This window comes from Mesoplodon bidens (genome assembly GCF_964165515.1).
Source record: "Mesoplodon bidens genome assembly, chromosome: 14".
In the NCBI taxonomy this organism is placed as follows: domain Eukaryota; kingdom Metazoa; phylum Chordata; class Mammalia; order Artiodactyla; family Ziphiidae; genus Mesoplodon; species Mesoplodon bidens.
The window spans coordinates 34,322,601-34,348,370 of NC_138170.1; the positions used below are offsets into that span (position 1 = coordinate 34,322,601).

The 25,770-nt window shown below is 42.1% G+C and overlaps 1 protein-coding gene across 2 annotated transcripts in view; it reads left to right on the forward strand.

Annotated features, from left to right (window-relative positions):
- The window catches only part of SPRED2 (sprouty related EVH1 domain containing 2), a 126,574-nt gene that overhangs the window by 76,919 nt on the left and 23,885 nt on the right, over positions 1-25,770 (forward strand). For both annotated transcript variants that reach the window (XM_081254248.1, XM_081254247.1), the window contains one exon: positions 17,827-18,004. In XM_081254248.1, the coding sequence (XP_081110374.1) occupies positions 17,827-18,004 (178 nt within the window). The remainder of the gene's footprint in view (positions 1-17,826; positions 18,005-25,770) is intronic.

Genomic DNA, 25,770 nt, shown 5'->3' on the forward strand with positions numbered 1-25,770 from the left:
GCCTGCCATTGTTCTGGCCCCGCGAGGCCTGCTGTTTGACTGGGCCTCTTGAATTCCATCAAATGGAGTATAGACAGCATGTGTCATAGAGGCTGCTTGGGAAGGGTAAGGAGCAAAATTAGTGTCTGTGGGTGGGCATGTGTTCTCATCACATTGCCAAAGAACTGCAGTGTGCAAAATCTGGCAGGAACTCCTTCCAAAGAAAAAGAAAACAGCCCCTTTTTCTGCTTTGAAAAATACTAAAAAAAAAAAAAAAAAAAAAAAAATCGCTAGCCCCCGTGTTGAAGAAATGGAACCATTAGAAAATCCTTGTGAGTGAGTGAGTGTGTGTGTGTGTTTTAAATAATTTTTAAAACTGAGGTTGGTATAGAAGAAATAAAAAGTTACTAACCATAAAAATATTTTTAGAGATTCTGTCACTTATAACTGTATTAGTGATAAGTGACAGAATCTTTTTTTAACATTATTTATTTATTTATTTTACAACTTTATTGGAGTATAATTGCTTCACAATGGTGTGTTAGTTTCTGCTTTATAACAAAGTGAATCAGTTATACATATACATCTGTTCCCATATCCCTTCCCTCTTGCGTCTCCCTCTCTCCCACCCTCCCTATCCCACCCTCCCTATCCCACCCCTGTAGGTGGTCACAAAGCACCGAGCAGATCTCCCTGTGCTATGCGGCTGCTTCCCACTAGCTATCTATTTTACGTCTGGTAGTGTATACATGTCTATGCCTCTCTCTCGCTTTGTCACAGCTTACCCTTCCCCCTCCCCATATCCTCAAGAGTGACATAATCTTTTATAGTTACCGTGAGAAGGTCTTGTAGTTTGTTAATCGTTCCTCACAGTATAGAAGAATATTTCTTAAATCAAAGCGTGGTTATAATGTATGTAGTTTGCACAATGGACATATGCTACATTCATAATTAGAGGAGAGTTTTGTGAGTTTTTTAAAATAGAGGTAATGTTTACTTAAGGACAATAGAAATGTTCTTTAGCCAAAGTCCCAAATTTATGAATTTGGGGTCCTTTTGAGTATACCTATTTCAAGTGGCCCCTTTTTATTTCTCAAATTAATTGACTTTGTGTGTGTGTGGCAAAAAACATAGCATAAAATTTACCATCTTAACCATTTTTAAGTGTCCAGTGTATCAGTGTTAACTATATGTACGTTATTGTACAGCACATCTCTCAAACCTTTTCATCTTGAAAAACTGAAACTATACCCATTAAACAACTCCCATATCCCTCTATCCCAGCTCTTCACAACCACCATTCTACTTTCTGTTTCTATGAGTTTGACTACTTTAGATGATGGAATTTAAAAGTGAAATCACACAGTATTTGTCTTTTTGAACTGGCTTATTTCACTTAGCATAATGTCCTTAAAGTTCATCCATGTTGTAACATATGACAGGATTTCTTCCTTTTTTTTAAAGCTGAAAAATATTCTGTTGTAGGTATTTTCTTTTTTCATCATCCCCTGATGGACATTTAGGTAATTTCCACCTCTTGGCTATTGTGAGTAATGCTTCAGTGAACGTGGATGTGAAATTAATTGCCTTTTGAAATAGGAGTTGACCTTCAATAAATGTGAGGGTTAATTCCCTACATGCAGACACACAAGAAAAAGTGCCATCGTGTCAAATCACTCTGTGTTTATCTAGCCTTTTCAGTTTACACAAGAGCTTTCATATACCGAGTTTCTCACTGTGGGAATTTGCTGGGTATGGAACAATTTTCAGTCCAGGGTGCTTCCTTCAGGGATTGTGACTTCCCTAGGGGTGGGCTTAGTCCTGAGAGGCTGCTGAAGCACACTGGTGAATGAGCTGGGCTGTGAGTAGTTCCTCTTGATCAGGCATTAAGACAGAAGCCCTTTCATCCTTTCTTCCTGATACTAGATAGCAGTCTGTAGCCACAACATGGCTTCATGGTAGTGTAATTGCATCTGTTGGGCCACACAGACTGCCACCTTGCCTGTAAAGCTCTCTGCTAGAAGTTGGCCCTGGCTGCTGGATTGACTCGCCTCAGGCAGTGGTCTTTAGCTACCGCTGAATGCATGACCAAAAGCTTGGTGGGGCTCCCTGGAGCCAGCATGTTGGTGATAGCCAGGAAAGCCCATATTCTGCAGCTTATTAGCTCCCGAGGCACTCAATTATCCGTGAAGATCGTGAGTCTTAAAATCAAATGGCTATTAGTCTTCATAATTATCTCTCATGTTCCTTGGAAGTTCTTTCTGAGATCAAACTAGAATACTCTCCTACAAATGAAACAATATTTTAAGAAGATGGTGTGAAACTGTGAGCCAGCTTGGTAGCTAGTTGGCCTACACATTCTCCTTACCCCCCGGTTCTTTTATGGCAGGAAAGAAACTGAGTGGAAGCACGTGTACCAAGGGGATGGCTCTGTTTTGTAATATCTCAGAAGGAAATTGCCCTCGTAGGTCAAATCCTGTCCCTCTATGTATAAATCAAGAACTAGTCGAGTCACTGCTGCGTGTTGATCCTGTGAGCCTTGCCTTGTGACTGCCTTTCTAACTGCTCACCAGCAGTCACTGCCATCATAAAAGAAAAGAACAGGGTTTCCCTGGTGGCGCAGTGGTTAAGAATCCACCTGCCAATTCAAGGGACACGGGTTTGAGCCCTGGTCCGGGAAGATCCCACGTGCTGCGGAACAACTAAGCCCGTGCACCACAACTACTGAGCCTGCGCTCTAGGGCCCGTGAGCCACAACTACTGAGCCTGTGTACTGCAACTACTGAAGCCCACGCGCCTAGAGCCCGTGCTCCGTGACAGGAGAAGCCACCGCAGTGAGAAGCCTGTGCACTGCAACGAAGAGTAGCCCCCGCTCGCCGCAACTAGAGAGAAAGCCTGTGTGCAGCAACAAAGACCCAACGCAGCCAAAAATAAATAAATTTATTTTTTTTAAAAAGAAAAGAACAGTTTCCCCAGGGACGCTTGTTTGGCATTCCTAAAGCGCTGGTACTGGTACCATTGTCACATTGCATTTAAACCAGTCATTGTGAGTTTGGGTACCTTACGTGCTTTCTGTTTGGTTTGTCTGCTTGCTTGCATAGGTGTAAAGATTTCTCAGCCTTATTAGCAGGCGATCGTCAGGCTGGCTCTTTTCTGCCCTCTTCAAGGTCCAGTAGTGCCAAATTCCAGGGACCCAAAATGCAGCCTAAATGAGGAGTTTAAGAGCTTCTCCTTGCTTGCCCTTTCTCCTGCACCCCACACCCAGGGAGGAAAACTCGTGGCAAAACCCAGCCAGAGCCCAGTGGAACTGGCTGTTCCACCAGAGGAGGGAAACAGGCTTCTGTTAAGGAGATGGTCAGCGGGCAGTCAAAACCATTTGGGAATAGGCCTGTGATTCAGGTATTTTAGGAATTGATTAGGCTTCCATGGACCGAATTGGGAATCCTGCTGCTCATCATTTTAGGTTGTTCTGTGGGGAAATCACGTTCTCGTTTCAAACAACTGATTTACAAGAAAACTTTTTTTTTAAGATGTTGAGGGTAGGAGTTTATTAATTAATTAATTATTTTTTGCTGTGTTGGGTCTTCGTTTCTGCACGCAGGCTTTCTCTAGTTGCAGCTAGTGGGGGCCACTCTTCATCGCGGTGCGCAGGCCTCTCACTATTGCGGCCTCTCTTGTTGAGAAGCACAGGCTGCAGGCGCGCAGGCTCAGTAGTTGTGGCTCATGGGCCTAGTTGCTCTGTGGCATGTGGGATCCTCCCAGACCAGGGCGCGAACCCGTGTCCCCTGCATTAGCAGGCAGATTCTCAACCACTGTGCCACCAGGGAAGCCCCGACAAGAAAACTTTGACCAGAGCTCATTTGTGACATTGAAGCAGCCTGGACCCAATGGGAAACCTGAAGTACACAGACTTGCTTTATCAAAGGCCTACAAGTAAATGTCTCTCCCCACATTTAAGTTAAGCAATTGCTTCATTACTTTTTCTTAACATTTTCCCTCTTTCTCTCTGAAAGTAGTAAAGATTGGTACTGGAGTGGCTGTCTTGAGTCAAATGGTAAAGCTTATAGGATGAACTGTTTGGGAGAAAAGAGACAATTTCTCTTCTCTTCTTTGCCTGAATTTGCTCCATAAGTATGTCTTGGCGATTTTCTTCCATTGTGGCTAAGGAGAATCTCACATTTGTGGATGTGTAATCCCAGCCGGATGGCTAGGTTGTACGTATTTTGTTCAAAGGATCTTATTAAAACGCGACTTTCATCATTTTCTTGCTTTTTCATAGTACTTTGATAGCCCAGCTTTGCTCCTGGGAGCTTTATAATTGCATAATACCACTTTCACTGAGGGAGCCTATCTGTTAGTTTGTCATGGTTTCAGGTCTTTGTGGTTTCAGAGTTTTTCTTCAATTCGAAAGATGTTTTCAGTTGCATTTCACTGCTGAAAGTTTTCTGATATGCTTTTGTAGAATATTTGCTAAGTCCTCTGGCATGGGTTTACAGCCATGTGGGTTTTTTTTTTAACACAAAGTTATAAAGAGACCAAAGTTGAAAAGGGACCTCAAAGGTCATTGGGCCCCCTCCCTCATTTTATACATGAACAGACTGGGGCTCAGTGGGTCTGGGGTGTCTCAGCCAGGAGTGAGAAGGAGTTGTGCCACAGAGGTCAAGTCTGCTGACGCAGGGTACTAGCTACACCCTGTGGATCCAAAAATGAGGATTTGCCTCCGTTGCTGTGAAACTTTGCCAAACTGAGGAGGACTTCCCAGCCCCACCCCCAGCTCTGCTATTTTTGCACGCGGCTATGTTAGTGATACTTCTTCGTTGCTCTTTGATTCCTTTGACAATCAGTTGTCCATCCAGTACATTTTAAGAGACCCATGAGAATAACCTCTCTTATACCCTCTGGATGACCTAGCTGAGATATGAGACCTTTGACACAATTCTGGACCCCTTTAAAACAAAGCGTGGGGAGTCTGGGAGAGTTGTTTGTTGATTGGATCTTAGTGCTTTAGCTGTCCCTAATGCCAGTGACCTTGAACAAGTCCCTTCTCCAGTCTGGATTTTTTTTTTTTTTAAGAAGATGTTGGGGGTAGGAGTTTATTAATTTATTTATTTATTTTTGCTGTGTTGGGTCTTCGTTTCTGTGCGAGGGCTTTCTCTAGCTGTGGCAAGCGGGGGCCACTCTTCATCGCGGTGCACGGGCCTCTCACTATCGCGGCCTCCCTTGTTGCAGAGCACAGGCTCCAGACGCGCAGGCTCAGTAGTTGTGGCTCATGGGCCTAGTTGCTCCGCGGCATGTGGGATCCTCCCAGACCAGGGCTCGAACCCGTGTCCCCTGCATTAGCAGGCAGATTCTCAACCACTGCGCCACCAGGGAAGCCCTCCAGTCTGGATTTTAATTCTTCCATCTGAGTGAGGGGTCTGGAGTCCATAGTTTCTACGGTTCTTTCTAGCTTAAAAAGTGAGTAACTAACTTGTGTGGCTCTTCATTAGTTATAATTGAAGACCTAAGCTCTCCGTGCAGGCCTACCTCTATTCTAGTCTCTCCCTGGGAAAGGAAGAGGTCCAGAATTCTTCAGGGAGAACAAATGCTTCACGTGTGCTTTATTTGTTTGTTAAGCTTTTCATCTCTGATGAGAGAGGTGGCAGAATCCTAGAAGAAAAGGAATTAAATGAATTGGTAATTCTTGCCTCTTGAAAGGGTGTCCATGTCCAGTGGATCATAATCCAGTCAGCCTGTTGCTAACAGGACATGCTGACTTTCCTCCCTGTGGGCGAAATTATCACCTCCTTTTGAGAACAGGTCTTATTAAAGACTGGCTTGTAAAGGATTTTATAGCTTTAGAAGTTGGTATTAACATAGGTTGATAAAGTAGTTTCCTAACCTTTTGACCATGGTTTGCTTTGGAGTGGAGGGTGGTAGGTGACAGGTAAAAAAATGGAAAATGTGTCCTGGATCACGTGGGGAGAAGTAAGCAGACTTTTCAGTACCTTTGTCAGCATCTTCTAGGTTTAGTGTTGATCTCCATTTAGAATCTAGCACTATAAATTTTCTCTTTCTCCCTATATCTTCAAGTGTTCAGAAAAGTTGAAAGATGTATACAGTCAACACCCACCAGCTCCAGCCTGCAAACTAGCATTTTACTTTGACTGCTTTATCACCCACATAATCTATCCATCCATCCCTCGGTCCATCCGAGACACCCTGTTATTTTTTTATGCATTTCAAAGTAAGTTGCAGATATGGTGTGCTTCTCCTGGATCAATTCAGCATGTGATCATTAAGCACTCTCTTCCTTTTTGTTTTCTCTAATTTGTTAAGAAAGCGAAGATTTCTGAGAAAGTCAGGCGCAGAAGTTCAAGGGCTGCAATTTAAAGACCTGAATTGGAGATTATTAACTTTAAGCAACTCCCTTTGCCGTTTGTGTTTTGAAGTACCAATTTTTCTATCACATGTGTACTTTAATGTGGTGAGAGTTAATTTTGTTTAGTAATCTCACATTTCCATTAGCTGGCCTTTGGGGGTTTAAATGTGGATCGTAAATACCATTTTTGGAAGGGTGTGTAAAACGGAGGGAAAGTCAAAGAAAATTAATTGTTTTTGGAGAAAAACATAGGGGAAGAAAGGGTTCTTTAGCTGTGGGTTATTTTGTTTGTTTCAAGTTGGTAATCCTTTGATCTTGATTAATTATGAACCCCACTGAACTCTGGGCTCAGCAAAGAAGCAGACAATAAAAGCAAAATCATAAACCTAGATGCAGACTTTGGCCTCTCGCCTACCAGGACTCCTGTCCCCACTTCGCACTGTGTGATCACCCTGAAACTCACCCTTTAGGACAGAACCATTTCAGTCTGTAAGAAGCAGATTCATTCTATTTTGGTTTGAATAAGATAAATTTCATTTTTTAAAGAGGCTTATTCATGTCAAAGTTGTTCGTGTTTTGATGATTTTTGAGAGTAACTCAGAAATCTCCCATCAATTGCCTTTAATGTTAATGAACTGTTGTGATAAATCTTACTATGATTTCCTAAAATGTTTTAGGTGATTTTAAAATATCCATGTTAACCCGGGCTTCCCTGGTGGCGCAGTGGTTGAGAGTCCGCCTGCCGATGCAGGGGACACGGGTTCGTGCCCCAGTCCGGGAAGATCCCACATGCCGCAGAGTGGCTGGGCCTGTGAGCCATGGCCGCTGAGCCTGCGCGTCCGGAGCCTGTGCTCCGCAACGGGAGAGGCCACAACAGTGAGAGGCCTGCGTACGGGAAAAAAAATAATAATAATAATCCATGTTAACCATGTTAGAGAATCTGTGTATAAGGCTATGGTAGAATTCACATTAAAATAAAACACAGATACATGGATATATTTATTTGTTATTTCAGTAACTGTCTACAGCAGATATGGTTCCTGGATGTACAGGTAAAAGGAATGAGGAGTGGAGGCAGGATGCAGACATGTCCGGCTGGGCCTGGCAGCCTTGCCTGGTGAAGGAGATTTGTCTTGAAAGGAAGAGTCTAAGATGGAATTATCCCCCTTGTGCTAACATAATCCTCATCTGAGGCAGTGCAGAGAATCATTTGATGCTGGGTTTTTAAAAAGAAATATTTTCCAAAATTTTTTTTAACTTTGTTGAATTCAGTGGGATTGTAAATTAAAAATTTTTTAAATTGTATTATATTTACTTCCAAATCGAAGGATTTTTGTTCACGGTGGAGGGTCATATGAGTTAATTTTCTGGAGCCAGTGTTTTAAAACTCAAAAATAATTTTTTAAAATAAATAAACTTATTTATTTATTTGTTATTTGTGGCGGCGTTGGGTCTTTTGTTGCTGAGCGGGGGCTACTCTTCTTTGTGGCGCACAGGCTTATTGCGGTGGCTTCTCTTGTTGTGGAGCACGGGCTCTAGGTGCACAGGCTTCAGTTGTGGCTCACAGGCTCAGTAGTTGTGGCTCGCGGGCTCTAGAGCACAGGCTCAGTAGTTGTGGCGCATGGGCTTAGTTGCTCCACAGCATGTGGGATCTTCCTGGACTAGGGTTCTCACCCGTGTCCCCTGCATTGGCAGGTGGATTCTTAACCACTGCACCACCAGGGAAGTCCCTAAAACTCAAATATAATTTAAAATGCATTCCAGAGCCTCCTATTAAGGTAATTATCCACTGTAGAGATACTTGACAAATAAGGATACAGAGGTCCGGAGTGGTCTGTCAACCAGGAAACCCACCTAGGATTTAAGGGGCCCATATGCCCAGGAATCTCCAGTTCCCTGGATCCACAGGGTGGGGAAATTAGGATTTCTGCTATTAGTAGAGATTAGAGCAAATAATCTTCAGATTTCAAGAAAAAATGATTCCTTTCTTCACCAATTGTACAGTAACTACCATGCCTGTCCTGCCCTCTCTCTCCACGCTTGACCTCAGCCGGGCTTTGCTTCTCCCAGCTGGGTACGTTACTCACCTCAAGAGGTAGTTGCTCAGGAAAGTTATATTGACACAGGGAGAGTTGCCAAAGAGCCATTAAAAAAATCTGTCTTAGACACAACTTCTAAAATTGCCTTCGGGTGCTAAGATTTACTTCAGCCAACACTTTATTGCCCAGGTTTAACACTGCCCGGTGTTATGGTTTTAGGTTGTACATTAGCATAACAGCTCTAATGCCTTTATCTTTATTGTGCCCCAGTTATAAGTGATCCATCATTGTGGATATTATATATTTATCAATAGTATTCTTGTGGTTTCTGAATTTAAGTTCTGAATTTAAATGTAGGTAGGAAAGGTTTTTTTGTTGAAGAAAAAAAAGAACTATAGCTCCATCCTTAAGACATTGGATATATTAAATAAGTAAAATCAAAAGGTTTTGGTTAAACGATTTTTCCAAAAGGGAAAAAAAAAAATCGAGAGCAACAGAAGTATAATCTAGCTGAATCACTCTCTTACTGTGGAGGATTTATGATTGTTCAAACTACAGGTGAGGAAAGCTTAGAGGTTAAATTTTAAATTGTGTTTTTTTATTATTATTTTTTGCGGGGGGTGCTGCATTGGGTCTTCGTTGCTGTGCGCAGTCTTTCTCTAGTTGCGGCGAGCGGGGGCTACTCTTCATTGCAGTGCATGGGCTTCTCATTGCGGTGGCTCCTCTTGTGGCGGAGCATGGGCTCCACGTGTGCAGGCTTCAGTAGTGCACGTGAGCTCAGTAGTTGTGTCTCGCGGACTCTAGAGCACAGGCTCAGTAGTTGTGGCGCACGGGCTTAGTTGCTCCGCGACATATGGGATCTTCCCGGACCAGGGCTCGAACCCGTGTCCCCTGCATTGGCAGGCAGATTCTTAACCACTGCACCACCAGCGAAGCCCTAAATTGTGTTTTAAAGACAGTACAGTGGAGTGATTCTAATATAACTTTGTAAACCTTGCTGAGAAGGAAACCCCAAAACCAGTGTTTTGTAAGGTAACCTCCAGCATATCTGGGCACTGCCGTGGGTATCATCATGTCCCGTTCAGCGTGTGAAGGTTTGCCCTTGGAATTGGGGCTGCCACTGAGGTGAGGGATCAGGGGCCACGAGAAGCTCTGACTTGCCTCGCCAGCTGTAGCTTTTTCTAGCTCACCAGAGTGCTCCCTGATCAGTGTTTCCAGGCTGTGGGGATGTCAGAGGACCCCTAACTGCCTCTGGTATTTCCTCAACTATTTCCTCACAGACCTCTTAAGCATCTCTCAAGCTTACATGTTTAACTTCCAGCCCTGATCTTTATTCCTTGTGTCTTGGCTTTATTTCCTTTTCTTGGCCATTATGGGTCACAGGACCCATGAACAGCAAGTACCCTCCACTTGGGACAGCCGGCAGGGTGTCCATTCCCATGGACGTCTGCAGGGTGTGTGTTTCAGCCCCACGTGCCAGAGAATGATTTTCGGTGTACATGCTACTCTGGCTCTTGTGGCCTGAAAGTGTGAGGTAGCACTTGGAGATTGGAAAATGCACATTGTAATGTAAAGGAAAGTATTGTACATAATGTTATAAACAAGGTAGGGGCATTTATTTTGAATCATGGAAACACTAGCTCATAAAAACGAGTTTGCAGTGGTTATTCTAAAGGAGAGTTTTTGTATTAAATTTTCAGTAGGAAAATAAAAGTACTAGAGGCCCATGTCTAATAAACTTCAACTTCCTAGGATTGGTTCTAAGGAATTATTTATAAGTTATTAAATTTAAGAATCATTCCTATTTCAAATATCAGTCATGCTGGCAATGTCCTTCGTAGTAATGGAGAAAACAACCCCTTTTAATACATGCACTATAAAATAGTGTGTGGGTGAGTAGGTCTATTTATATGCTTCAGGGTAGCTAGGTAGCATGAACAACAAAGATGCTGGGCTTATATGGGGCATGTAAGGATGAGAATGAGCATGCCCCATACCTCCCCCTCTGGGTCAGGGTGGTACTTGGACATGAAGGGCTCTAGTGACCTTGCAGGACAGCAGAACTTACTAGCTGTGATGCAGGATTAAAGTGGGGATTCCTAGGGAATTCCCTGGCGGTCCAGTGGTTAGGGCTCTGCGCTTTCACTGCCAAGGGCCCGAGTTCAGTCCCTGGTCGGGGAACTAAGATCCCACAAGCCATGTGGCACGGCCAAAAGTAATAATAAAGTGGGGATTCCTAAAACATTTTCTAGTTACCTTCACTCCCAGATTCTGAGCCCAGAACATAGTAAAGGAGGAAAACCTATTCACACTCCACAGTATAAGCAGGAACCCCTGCTTTCCACCCAGTTAGTTTCTGGATGAAGATTACATCCCCAGTCATTGCAAGGCAAGCACCCACCACCTTCCAGTTACCATGTTATATATTGGGGTTCCATTCCGAAAACTCATTACATGCCATTTTAAAACTGCATAAATTGATCACAAAGATAAAACACATAAAAGCTCTGCTGTATCCTCTGGGGGAATGACTCTACATGAGCAAGATGAGCTGCAGCATCTCAGAAATGCAGGGACACTATGAAGATTGGATGAAGAGCCTGCTTTCTTCTCTGGGTGAATCTGGCCCCTGGCAGAGGGCCTTGGTGCCATGCATTCAAAGTTATGGTGTCAGTACCTGTTCGAGGTACATGGATTCTCTTACTAGCAGATATGGGGGTAGGGCAGTTTCCAAGACGACTCTCCATCAAGTGTACTTCATGGCTGATTTCATGGATGTTAAGTTAACTGTGGGGAAGCCTTTTTCTTGAGTGATCTTAGCCCACTTTTTAGCTCCCCCAACTCTGATATCATGCAAGCCAGTTCTCTTTAAGAAGCAAACACTTAATGTTCAGAAAAGTTCTTCTCTCCTTCGTAGTGGCTGCTCATTAGCATTTGAGAGGAGAGCCAGGTGCCTTCACCAGAACTGGCTCCTGTGGGGTCTCGCACCTCTAGATGCTTTTCTTACCACTGTTGCCTGTAATGGCCTAACCGTACAAACAATACAAATTTTGCTTGACAATAAGCGGGCAGAGCTAGTGTTCTACCTGTAGGGGCTTGTACAGAGCTGAAAACCACGTTTCCACCATGCATAAAACTCCATTATGTACAGCTTTCCTTTCCAAACTTTATAAAGTTTGGATTATATAAATTTCTAAAACCAGGGCAGCCTACTTAAAAAAAATTCTTAAGTAGTTGATACCTAATAAAACTCAAGAAACCACCACCCTTTTAAATAGAATATGACCAGTTTCTTTGGCTTCTCAACTCATTTGATTCTGCTGAAATATTTTGTTGATCCTTTTTAAAAAGATGACGACACACATTTCACACACATATGTTTTATACATACATGTAATACTTTATATATACATAACAATTCGATTAAATCAAAGAGCTTTTCTAAATCTATAGGCTCAAGGAAGACTGGGGGTGGGCCGGGCGTGTGATTACAGTGAAGAGTGGCCCTCGTCCCCCTGGAGGACGTGGTGTTATATTTGGCTCAGCTGGCGGCTTGTGGTTGTGCTGGGACCGAGAGGGAGCCTGAGAGGCGGCGATCTGGACTAATCCCTCTCAGGTCTGGTGAAGTGGAGAAGGATGGAAAAGAGGGCTGGGAGGAAATGAATGTAATGTTTAGCATAATGGAGAGATAAAGGAGCGTTGTGATCAGATAAGGGCTGGCTGAGGCGGGGGCGGGGGAAGTATTTATGGGGGATGTCAAAGTTGCAGGCTCTATCTCTGAAGCCAGTGGGAGAGGGGGAGGAGCAGAACGCCAGTTCCCAGACGGCAGACGGACTGCTTCTCTCCAGGTGTGCCTGAGATGTAGGCTCAGACCTGTTCTTTATAAATCTGCTGTTTCTCCTGCTGTCCAAGGCCTGACAGGCCTCCCTGCCACTCCGTTCCCCGACAGCTGAAAAAGGCAGGCAGTCAGGAAACCCAGTCCTCAGTGGCCAGGCAGGCTTGCCTTTAAAGGACCTGCTTTTGTAATTAAAGTCAGCCTTTCAGCAAAAATAATTATGATGGCTACAGTTGACCAAGCTTCTTTTTATCACACACTGGACCTCAGTTACTGCTTTTTTTTTTTTTTTTTTTTTTTGCGGTACGCAGGCCTCTCACTGTTGTGGCCTCTCCCGTTGCGGAGCACAGGCTCCGGACGCGCAGGCTCAGTGGCCATGGCTCACGGGCCCAGCCGCTCCGCGGCATGTGGGATCCTCCCGGACCGGGGCATGAACCCGTGTCCCCTGCATCGGCAGGCGGACTCTCAACCACTGTGCCACCAGGGAAGCCCTCAGTTACTGCTTTTAACCCTCAGGACATGCCGGCACGGTATACTCTTCTTCGTTTTTTGCAAATGAGGAAACTGAAGCTCAAAAGAGGCTTCTTCAGCTACTGAGAAGGTCAAGGCAGTGCTGACCTGTCTGGCTTTGAACATTCTTTACAGACACAATGCTGCCTCATCACTGTTTCCTACAATCCCTTTGTTTACTTCTGTAACGTGGCCCAGACAGGGCCTGCTTTGAATCTGGGGAGGACAGCTTAGAACAGAAAGGCCTGAGATCCAGAACTACTTGTGCCACCTTGGAATCAGCACCCCAAAACAAAAATCTAGCTTTAAAATTGTTCTTTCTCTCCCTCCCCATCCTGCCGTGGGATGTCACCGACCTCTGTTGCATGTTGAGTGGATTGCAGGACAGCAAGTCCTGGTTTTACAAAAAAGGCTACATGTGGGGAGTGCAAAGCTTTGTCCTTCAAGGAACCACGTTTGGCCAGATCCCCAGCCCAATTTGAAAAAGCCAGTTTTACTCAAAATGCATATAAAGGATATAGCAGTGGTCAGGTGGTGGTCAAACACCTTTTGTAATGACATTGATTCTTAGGGTCAGTTTAACTCAAGTTCAGACACTAGGGAGGGCTCCATTCAGTTTGTGTTTGGACCCACGCCTGGAACTTCACCAGGTCCTAATCAGTTACACCAGTTTAACAGTTGAAACTTTCAGAAGCATGAGGTTATTGTTGTTGACAATAGCGTTTTGGGGGAATTTTCTAAAGCGTACCCGCAGCATTTTTCTTGTGCCCATGAAGAAACGCATCTGCTTTAGCCTTTCCTGCTTCATCCTGCACCCCACAGACAAACCCCGCATCTGGCGTAAGCATGTTGTTTAATTCTTTCCAGAAAGAGGGAGGGAAGGTGGGAAGGGAGTTTTTTCCGTCTTTATACCTTTTTGGTAGTACAGTTCATTGTCCTTTCTGTTCTGGGCGGGGTGAGTGCCTGAATAACGTAAATACACCATGGATAGGAAGCAGTTGGCATGCGGCCATGCAGCTGGATTATGCAGACACCCTTTGCAGCTTTTAGTGCAACACTTTATCCCCCCTGTCTTGTTTTCAACAGTCACTTGCCTCAGTTAATGCTGGCTATTGGGGTTGCTGCCAGAGGAGATGGGGGGCTTCCTTTCCCCACTCTCAACACCAGGTCCTAATCAGTTACACCAGTTTAACAGTTGAACTGGTGTTCAGCTGTTAAACTGGTGTAACCATAGAGAAGCGCACCACAGAGAAATCTGTGCCCTCGGGAATGGGCATTGAAGGAATCAGGGCAGGAAAAGAGGATGCTGCAGACCACAGTCAAAGGCCAAAATTAACAGCCCCTGTAGTCTGGAAGCCAGGGGCTGGGGTATTTGTTTGAATCTCTAATAAATGAATACTTTTTGGAAATAAGTTTATGGCACCAACATAAGTAATGCAAACTTCCCTTTTTCGTGTTTACTTAATCCCTTCAAAGGAAGGGAGAAAAGCACACAGCCGCAACAAAAAAAAGTAAAAGCATGTTTTAGCAAGAGGCGTGTAGAGTTTCATTTATTCACCTTGGCCATTTCCTGTTGGGATGAACCCACAGTACGTTCACAGACGATTTGAGAAAGCTGTGTTTCATACTAGAGAATTACACATCCTGGGAACCCTTAGTTTTTCTAGAAAAAATGGGGAATGTGGGGGGAGTATATTCTCAAATTATGTGTATGTAACTAAACAAATATTATAAAATGTTCTTAATCTCTCTGATCTAAAGGAATATGCATGTTGAATCCTGAGGTGAATGGATTAATGAAGAAACCATGTGACTTTTTAAATTCAATTTTCCTATTAATGAAAAGGAAATCTTTAGCCTATCCCAGTTAAGCTGTTGTGGCTCATAAGCAAATGAGTATTGAACACTATATTTTCTCAGAGATTTTCTTAGCTGCAAATAATTTTTTAAAACCTGTTTACAAGTATTGTCTATTTAACCCATTCATTCCACGACCTACTACATGAAAGACATCACTCTAGGTTCTAAGAATATAGCAGTAAACAAAAAGGGCAAAGTCCCTGCTCTCATGGAGTTTACATTCTGGTTGGGAAAAGTGGGCAAACAGGGCAGATGTTGATTTAGTAGCATGTAGAGAGACAAAGCACGGTGAGAAGATTTAAGAGGAGTGGAGGGTGCTGCTTTATATAAAGTGGATGGAGAAATCTTCTCTAATGAAATAACCCTGGACAGAGACCCGAATGAATTAAGGAAATGAGCCTAGTTGGTGTGTGGAAAGAAGAGTGGGAAATGGGGTTTGAAGCGAAGGAAATAACCAGTGCAAAGGCCCTGAGGTAGGGTGCTTGATGTGGAGGACCATCAAGGCCGATGGGACTGAAGTGGGATGAGCAAGGAGGAGAGTAAGATACGCACTAGATTTTGACTCTTACTCGGAGTAATATAAGAAGCTTTTGGAGAGTTTGAATAGAATGTCTTAGTCTGACTTACCTTTCGACTTTCTTAGAAAGTTGGGCAGGTATGGGAAGTAAGGAGGCCAGTTAGGAGGCTGTTGCAATCATCAGAGAAGTGTTCTGGATATATTTCAAAGGAAGAGCCAGTTGGGAATCACGAGTTCAGTCTTAAACATGTTAACTGAGGTGCCTACTAGATGCCAAAGCAGAGAAATCACATAGGCAGTTGGTTTTACTGATCTGAAGCTTAGGGAAGAGGTCTGGGTATGGAAATGTGAATTGGGGCACTGTTAGCACATGGAAAATATTTAAGTGGAGTCGTTGGCCCCGGCTTAGATCATGGATCCTTTAGGCATAGTTAAAAGAGGGGAGGCAGCAAATACTGGTACCAAGTAGTAGGCGTGCTAGTGGGTGCCGGTGCAAGGTCTCTTCTGAGTGTGTCTGTTTTCTCAGTGAAATTAAAGCATGCTCATCCATCATCTGAGAGGGAGGGGGCAGGATGGATCAGGGAAATGTAGCAGGATGCTGGGTAGACCCACTTGAGTTTAGTGGTTAGGACTTCGAAAGTAGACCTATGAGCCTAGTAGAGTGGGGTCTTTCCCTCTGGCCATGTGCAGCATCCTGATTGAGGGCATGGAGTTAAGTAGATGGTAGGATTTCACCAGGGTTTGGAGTTTCACTGGGCAACTTCAGTAAGGAAAGAGAAGGCAAACATGTTTAGGTTTTCTGCAAGAGTATCATGATAGACCATGGAACTTAAGTTGGGCAGAGAATCAAGTGAGAACATGAGGGTGTAGAGAACAGGGCACAATAGATTGTTGGCCCTGGGGAGGTAAAGAATTATTGGAATCTAGAGAGTGTGAGCTGCACTGTAGGGAGATGGCGGCTGGAGAGCGGGATGCTTAAGACTGACAAGGTCAAGAGAGTGACCTAGGCCTGGGTGGCTGAGACAAGGACACTGAAGGAGAAGAGTTCCGGAAACTGAGAGGTCAAAGAATGGGAAGGATCCTCTGGATGAATGATGAAACTATGAAGAATCATGCCAGGGGTCATGGTGAAGAGATGGAGCGACAGTAAGCGCACTTGCTAACCTCGTCAAGGAATGAGGAGAGGTGACCAGAGGTCTGAGGAAGGGGGCATGGTTAGACTTGTGAGCTTCAGAGGAACTGCAGAGAGTGCCGATAGCCTGCAGTAGAGGTGGCTACCCTACCCCGCATCTAGGCTGAGCGGGGGAAGCGTGCAGGAGAGAGAAGGCAGCCACACGAGTGGGCCACGTGACTCAGCCAGAGCGCGTTTTCATTTAGGTTAAGAAAGTGAAAGGAGGTACCTGGAGTAGTCAAATTCATAGAGACCGGGAGTAAGATGGGGAGTTAGTGTTGAAGGGTACAGCGTTTCAGTTTGGGAAGATGAAAAACGTTCTGGAAATGGATGGTTGATGTTCTGGTGATGGTTGCAGAACAGCGTGAATGTACTTGATGCCACGGAATGGTACACTTAAAATGGCTAAAATAAATGTTCCATTATGTGTATTTTACCACAATAAAAACAAGTGTGAAAGGAAGGGTTTAGGAAGTAAAGGGGGTTGTTGGCCCTTGAGTCCCCGGGGCACAGTGGGAGGGGAGCTGGGTCACAGTAGTGGGTGAGCTGCAGGGGGTGGTAGGGAACCTGGGTGGCTTTGCCTTTGGGGGTGAGTGAGGTGAAGGATGTGGGGCAGAGGGGGACAGTCTGAGTGGTGTTTGGCAGATCGCAGGTTGCCCGGCTAGGCTCTGAGCACTGGGCCTGGGCTGCGTAGAAAGAGAGGGTTCTATGTTACTCTGCATCTTTGTTTCCCTAGAATCTGGTACAGTGCCTGGCATGTAGAAGATGGGGATGTATGTTTGAAGGATTAAAAAAAGCAATGTTGTTCCAAGAAAGAAAACAGCAAGTGAGAATTTAATGGCCTTGCCGAAAATCCAAATAAGTTTCGGAAAAGTGATGAAGAATGAAAAGAAGCTAGAGTTGGTCTCTGGAGGAGAAAGAGGATTTTTGGCCAATGTGCAAAGGAACTTATTGCGAAATCAAAGTTTAGACTGGAAAAAATAAAATCATAAACAGAAGGCTACACATGTGTAAAGGGTATTTGAACTGAAATATAAATGATCGCACGGTGAATTTGATTTAGGAGTGGACTATCGTGTACTTAATGCTAAATCAGAAGATTATTATCCTTATAAAATGTTAAGCTTTGGTCATTCATTATAAACCAAGTTGTAAGGGTTGAAACCATAATGTCCTCTTAAGTTAATAGATTCGTCTTTCCGAACTTATAGATACCAAACTGCAGATAGAAGTTCATTCGTTTTATTATTAATATGTCCACCTAGAAACCGGAGAATGTTATGCTTGCATACATCCTCAAAGATTCACAACTATTTTTTAATGACTGGGCGTCTTTTTTTTTTTTTTTTTTTTTAACGTACTTTTATATTGAGTTTAAGAGTTTGGGTTTTTCCCTGAACATTGATACAGGCTATCTTTTAAGGTTGCTGCCAGGCGTAGATTTTCTTTTGATGAGTCCCAAAAATGCTGGCTGTGGTCCCCTTGCACTGTGAAACGTGTCCTCCAGCTCCAGACCATTGTCATGCCCCATTCTTCTTGTTGTTGTCGTTTTAGTGACAGCTATATTGTGCGCGTCAAGGCTGTGGTTATGACCAGAGATGACTCCAGCGGGGGATGGTTCCCACAGGAAGGAGGCGGGATCAGTCGCGTGGGGGTCTGTAAGGTCATGCACCCCGAAGGCAATGGACGAAGCGGCTTTCTCATCCATGGTGAACGACAGAAAGACAAACTGGTAATGGCAGACGTGCAACGCGTGGGTTAAATTAGCAACGACTGATTTCTTGACATTAAATCATAGCCCTTTTCCTGTAGGTATTTTTTTCCTTCTTTCTCTGACTTCAGACTCTTGCAAAAGCTTCCAAAGTTAGAATTCACGGGACTGGCGCCAAATTGCAAACCCTAACCTTGGCTTTTCAGTGAAGTCACTTTTTACTACACACCGTATAACCCAGATGCTTAGAAGTCGTGCATTTGGCTGTCTTATTTGCGTCTTGATTAATTAAGCTGTCTTTCTGTCACTGTAACAAGATGTTCAAAACGAAAGTATGTTCTTTATTATGAATCACATCGTAGTGAGCTGTGAAGTCAGAGTTTTTTTAAACATTGGGTTTATTCATGGAGCATGCCATCAAGGTTTGGATGGTGAGAGATAGAATGCAAAGAGGAAGTGTCGTCTGACGTTACTTCTAAATAAATGTTTATCTCAAAAATACTGCAGCTTCTATTTCATAAGGTAATGGGTAAAACATGTTTGGTAAAAGAAAGTAACAAAAAGCAGCGCCATTACACTCCTGTAACAATTCTACATGCTCAAAAATAGGCACTTTGGAGAGTAATCATTATCTCACAAAGATGGGGGCGTTGATAGTTTATAACATAGTTCATGGAAGGACTGGATGTCCAGTTCTATGTTATGAAGGAATCTATGATACAAAGGAAAATTGTCTATTTTTAATTGGTGGCCTTGAATCTGGGAGAATATGCTCCTATCTGTATTCGATCCTGGAATGTGTACTCCAGAGCCAACCATTGATTCAAAATGTGCAGGATCATGCAGTATCTCAACAGAGAAAATACAAAGACACCACAGGAATAAGTCAGTGATACATTTGAGACCCTTGACAGCGGCATGTGTTGAGCTTTATGTGCTGAGTATACAAACTTAATCTTCTTCTGCAACCACTTCTTAATGTTTATAAAGGTTACAAAATAAGGCAGAACAATTTCTAAATGTTATATATGGATGAACAGAAATGGTATTTTCACACTTGATTCATTTCTGAAAATGAAATGAATGAAAATGTAAAGGGAGAATATAGCTCATTTTAAGAAACATGGCCATTCAAGAAATTCCTTACATAATAGTCAAATAATTAAAACATTCTTGTTTATAAGATATTCACAATAAAGGCAATGTAACCACACTAACAAGAAAAAGTGAAATAACTACCTTTGATCCAGCATTTACCTAAGGGCTGAGTACAATGCTAGCCCTTTAGTTAAGATGTATCATTGTATCCTTACAGTAGCCTGTATAGCTATAACTGAAGAAACTAAGATTCAGAAAGACTCCTTGTTCTGGATGACCCATCTTGGGGGCCGGGAACCAGTATTTGATACCCTGGCACTCTGACCCCAAACTGAGCCAAACTCGCATGTGCATAACCACCTCTAGCCCTTTGATATAGTTTTTTTCCCTTTGTGTATATTTTTATTTTTACCTAGCTGTAATCAGAACTCATAAACAGTTTTATATCTGTGTGTGTGGTGTGGTTTTGTTTTGTTTTGTTTTTTTGGGCCACATGGCATATGGGATCTTAGTTCCCCAACCAGGGATCAAACCCTTGCCCCCTGCAGTGGAAGCACGGAGTCTTAACCACTGGACCACCAGGGAAGTCCCTAAAGTTTTATATCTCATAAGATATTCTCATAAGAAATTTTCCATGTTGCTGGTATCAGGTTGACGTTCCATTGTTTATTTGAGGATCTCCTTAGTGTCAAATGTTAAGATTCCTTCCCTTCCCACTACCCCCAGTATTATCTATCTGCATTTTCCACACTTATTATTTACTTGGAATAATTTGAGGGGTCAAATTTTTATGACTTTTGATACTTGTACAAAGAGCTGCTACCAGCATATATGAGAATTTTCTTTAACACACTGAGGGTCACATATTTTAAATCTTTACCAATTTGATTAGAGTAACAGTGGTATCTTGTTGATTAATAATGAGATCAAATGTTTTTCTGTTTGTTAAACAGTCTTAACTGTGAATTATCTGTCAGTGTCCTTTGCATATTTACCTTTTGGGGCCTGATTTTTCTCCTTGATATGTATGCCCTTTAAGTATAATAAATATACTCATCTTCATCTACATATTTGCAAATATTTTTATAATCTATTGCTTGCCTTTTTTATTTTAGTTGGGGTTCTTTTCCTACAAAAATTTTGCTAGAAAAATTTTTTTTCACTTTTTCCCTTTTTATTTTTACTGTTACTACTTTTGTGTTAGCAAATTATTGTACCTGAATGGTTACATCTTTTTAGGTCTGTTTTTTCCTGGTATTTCTGTGGTTTGTCATAGAATATGTCAACCTGAAATAGCCTTTAGATTGTCTGATTCAGCCCTTTCATTTTATAGGTACATATATAAACTTGTATCGTACCACCGACTTGACCATAGTAATCGTGAGCTTCTACAATTTTGTTTGAGGCCCTTTATGTAAATAACCTCAGTTAAATTCCTGCAACATTCTGAAGGAGGAGGATACTATTGATATTATCTACACTTTGTAATGGGGAACCTCAATTCTCCAAGAAGTGATCCATTTCCTCAGTCTGGGGCACATAGTCATTAGCAGAGCCAGCGCTGGGAACCATTTCATTGTGAAGCCAAAACCTGGTCCCTTCATACCAGCTCTGCATGGGAATAGGACAGTCCTGGCTGTGGACCAGCTTCTGTTATGTCTTGCTATTGCACAAGGATTGTGTGCCTCATCCCCTCCCCTGTCATGTTTCTCCATCACTCTCTCCCTCTTCTTGTCCCCCTTACATTCTGTGACTCTACACTCTGGACTTTTATATATTATCTCCACTAGTAGTTAAATCACACACCCATACACCCAGATGTGCTTCTGCATCTTTCCATCCCTCACTGTGCCTGTTTCACACTCTGGTAAATCCTGGACTCCTAACACACAACCCCACACACGCACTTATGGCAATATGGTGACTCCTCCTTTGGCCCCCAAGCTTACGTAATGCAGCATTTCTGCCCACTGGAGGGTATGAATCCTCCTGGAAGCTGTGCAAATGGGATGGGGTTGTTGAAGGACACCCGTCCCCCTCAGTGGTGGGATGGCGAGGAGTGGGTGGAGATCATTTTGGGAATACAGAGAATGGATGGTATCAGAGTTCCCAGTATTCCAACAGGGACAACCAGCCTTTTCTGATAGAAACTGTTGTCAGTAGTTTTTCCAATGTAGTGCAGTTCTAGAATTCAGCACATTGGTTTTTGTTGTTGTTACTTGACTTCTGTGTTGACGCCTGTGAACTGAACTTCCATTGTTTCTACGGGAAAAGTCTGTGTTCTAAATATCCATTCACAAAGTCGTTATTTGGATAATTTTTGGTGAGTTGGAGACAATCACATTTTCCTGAGAAATTATATGTAAACTAAAAATTTCTGAGTTGAATCTTATTTTAGATGGATTAGAGGATTTTACTTCTGAAATGAATCCTGTGAGGAACTACCTTATGAAGGTGAATCACAAAATCTAAAAGGTTGATCATTCCAGCGCAGGTCTGTGAGCACTCCCACACACATTTGATGGGAGTTACAGCTGGCAAAGCTCTTTGAAAGGCAATTTGGCAGGATATTAATTTAAAATGTGTGTTCCTTTTTACTTGGCAGGTCCACATGTAAACCCTATCCTATGGAAATAGACTGCAGAGCTTTATGGATAGCTACAGTTATCAGAGAGTTTTGGTCTCAGAATCCCTTTACACTCAAAAAGTGTATTGAGGACCCCCAAATGCTTTTATCTTGTAGCTTATAGCTACTAATATTTACCATACTAGAAATTAAAACTGAAATTGTTAAAAAATCTTAATTAAACAGTAGTGTTAGCATAAATTACATTCTTTACAGGCAAGAATAGGCAAATAACTATATAACTATTTTCCAGAAAAAAAATGATTAGAAGAATAGCATTGCTTTGCATTTTTGCAGATCTCTTTATTATCTGACTTAATAGAAAATAGCTGCATTCTAATGTCTACTCTTGCTTCCAGTCTGTGGCCATATGTTTTGGTTGAAGTATATGAAGAAAATGCAGCCTCACACAGATATGTAGTTGGAAAACATAGAAATATTTTAATAGCCTTTTCAGATCATCATAGATATACTTCTTTGATGCTACACCAAAACTCGGCTTGTAGTAGTTTCTTAAATGTGGACTCTGAAACCATATCAATGACCTTTTTATACTCTATTACATTAAAATCCACTGGTTTATCTTTCTCTTTGCATGGATCTTTTACTCATTCCTGATTTTGTAATGTCATGCGTTGGTCATTTGGAAAATAATGGTTTACTGAGTTAAATAGATCTTCCAAATGTTGATACATTTAATTCTATAATATCAAAAATCACATTTCTTAATATCACCACTGATCTCATTAGAAAAGTCTTAAGTATTGGGAAACTGTCCAAAATTCTAATTTCCACTTGAAAGTTGAAATTTTATTATTGGCAACAAATATCTCGTTTTCCTTGAGGTGACAGGCTCGCTGTGTTCATCTTCAAGAAAATGTCTGCGAGGTACCCAAGTCTGAATAACCATAGTTCACCTGTAGGCTGTTCTTTCAAGTAAACCTGGTGATCCATGAGGGAAGTAGTTAGTTCAACTCACAACTGCAGCCATTACACACGTTTTTCCTTGAGACAATCGACATTCTTCCCCATGCAGTAGAAGTAAAAAGGCTGTGAGAGATACTCTTCCCTTTTCTAACTACACATTTGTGCAAAGCCAGAGTTTCTTCCCATACTTCAGCCAAAGCAACGTATTACAGCAGATCAAATGCAGAAGCAGATATGAGAATCCAATTATGTGTACTTCCCATTTCATCACACGAGATGAAAGATGTGTATTCACAGGTCAAGATGTAATAATTTTTAACTGCTTCATCAAGGACAATCCTACATAAGACTGGCCTTTTTTACTTTGACCATGTGACAGTGGTGAATCCAGTGACTTTGGTACTGTTTGGTGCCACTGCCTGGCCTTGATTCATGCCTCAGCACAGCAGTTTTACCCACCGTTCCTTTTGCACCATTAGCAGAACTGGCAGCACAATGAAAAAGCAAAAATATCTTAATATATGAAAATAGTTTTGCCATCCCAGACCCCGTGAAAGGACCTGGGGGTGCAGAGGGAAGGCTCCCAAAAGACCAAACTTTGAGAACATGTTCAAGGATGTTCATTCCAGCATTAGACAATGTAAAAGCGACCAATTAGAAATGACTTAAATGCCCATTAGTGTGGAGCATGGCTGAATAATTTTAATATATCCATACTGAGGAATATTATTTATGCAGTCACTAAACAGAATCCTTTTTACCTTCCTATATCTCCAAGACATGTTTTTGGGAAAAAGGCAAGTTGAAGACCAATTTATAGGTTTGGCTACTTTTAAACAGACTCACACACACAAACTTACATGCATATGTAAAGAAGCTGCAGGAAGGGAACTGGAGTTGTGTCTACCATACTGACAGTGGGCAGTTCTGGAGAGGGAGAGGCGTTGAGGGTAGGGACGGTGAGATGGGCAAGAATGGAACCTTCATGGACTCACCTAAATTACTTAAATCTTCTACAATATGGATTTCTTGTATCGATTTTTTTGAAACCTCCAACAAGAATATATAATCACTTTTTTTCTCCCCACGCATCTGATTTAAAAAGCTATTTTTAAAAGCCTTTCTCAACTTTTAAGTCAACGCCTAAACTTCATTCTAGAAGATTGATACCTATTATGCCAAAACTTCACTAGAGGGGTTATACCTGTTAGGAAGATGAAAGCATTTGAACGTTTTCATTTTTGTCATTAAACTTAGATAGGTAATGATGTAATTTTGTTTAAGAGAACAAAGAAAGGGTATCTGGCCTCCTCCCCCTCACATAATTTAGGTGGCTGAACTTTACTTTTCTAAGAACTTATTACACTTCTGTAGGAAGATGTACCTTTGGAATAATCTTAAACTCAGAAAATGTCAACCAAAGACTAATTGTTTTCACTCCAAAAATATGGAGAAAACCAGAAGTCTTTGTTTTTACAAAAAAGTTTATTTTGAGACTTTGCATTGAGACTATTAAATTCTAAAATAGATAACATTTGTTAGTTAAAGCCTTGGTTATTTGGATTTCCCCAATTTGGAATGGGGCTGGGCTGACATTTAATCATTGTGCTATTCTTAGGGGAAAATGGCCATAGTAAGCAATTTAATCATAAATAGAACTGTACGAGGGGACTGTTGTCTTCTTTCAATACAATGGAATAAAGTTAACTGCTTGGGACTGCTATTTGATATGCCAATTTGACTATTATTCTCATCTATTAAGTTAGGGAACATTTATTAGGCAATGCTTAATTTCTGTTTGCTTAGACGTATTCTTGAAAGTTGTACTCATTTAAAGATATTCTCTCTAATTGGAATTTTTATTAATTTAGGCAGGCCTTTATTCTTTCACTTAGTTAAAAATTAATAAGATCTCATTTTGTTAAATGTAGAACTTTGCCAGAACAAGATCAAAGCTAGTAAAACTTAGCAAAATCATTTTGATATATATATATGTGTATATATATATATATATATAAAATGAAACCATAGAAATAAATATTGTCAGTATTTTGGAGCTTTCTATGAATAAAGACTGGAGTTTACATTCACATGATTGCAATGCCTCTTTTATTCTATAATCTTAAACTCTGGTATCTACCAGCAATAGCACTCTACACACAGAGGGAGTTATTTTATAAAACATCTTGATCTTTTACAGTCTGGTTAGGGGAACAAGACTAATGCACACAAAACTGTTAGAGAATAATACAAAACCAAGTACTAAATTGTGAAGGTGACAAAAACTGAAGTAAATAAAAGAGTAAAACATAATGCGCTATACTGGGAAGCGTGTATGACCCTGTTAGGTTTCTTACTGTTTGGTGTTTTCAAAGCATGTTCATGTGTACGTTCATTGATAAGGTTGTTGTTGCTTCCGCTTTAGAGATAAAAAGGTCAAAGGTCTAAGACAATCTGCTCAAAGTCGTAGCTTAGTAAAAAGGCCATTCTGAGACGAGATTGCTAGAAATTTGGAGATTGTTCTAATAATCCAGGTAAAAGGTTAGTAGAGACCTAGATCACGGTAGTAGCAATTGAAACAGGGTTGATACAAAAGATGTTGAAGGAAAAATGAAATGGACTTGGTGACTAATAATACGGGGGATAGAGAAAGCCGAAGAGGCAAAAGAAAACCACAGAGATTTGAGCCAGAGAGAATGAACAGAGAGGGGTTGGCATTGCTAGATAAGGAGAAGTTACTAGGGGCAGAATTTTCAGAGCAAGTTAGTTATTTGCTCAGCTTGTTGAATTTGAGGTCACTGAGAGACACCCATTAGGACAGGAGAAGGAAGATTGAGACCCCTGATGTAGAAGCAGTCAACCTGTAACAGAGCAAAGCCCCAAGACTGGACCTCAGCTTAGTGCCCCCTAGTCAGGGGCAGGAGGAAGGAAAATGAGCGAGGTAAAGAGCATGGTTAAGGGGTACAGCAATACAGCGAGGACCACCAAGGGTGTGGGGTAGCAAGGAGTGGATGGTCAACAGAGGCAGACAAAGCCTTCCTCCAAGAAGCCTTCAAAGATTCGTGAAGGCAGAGGGGAGGGTTTTCGTTAGTTGCCACCAAGGACAATGGTTCCTAGTTAGATTTTTGTAACCAGA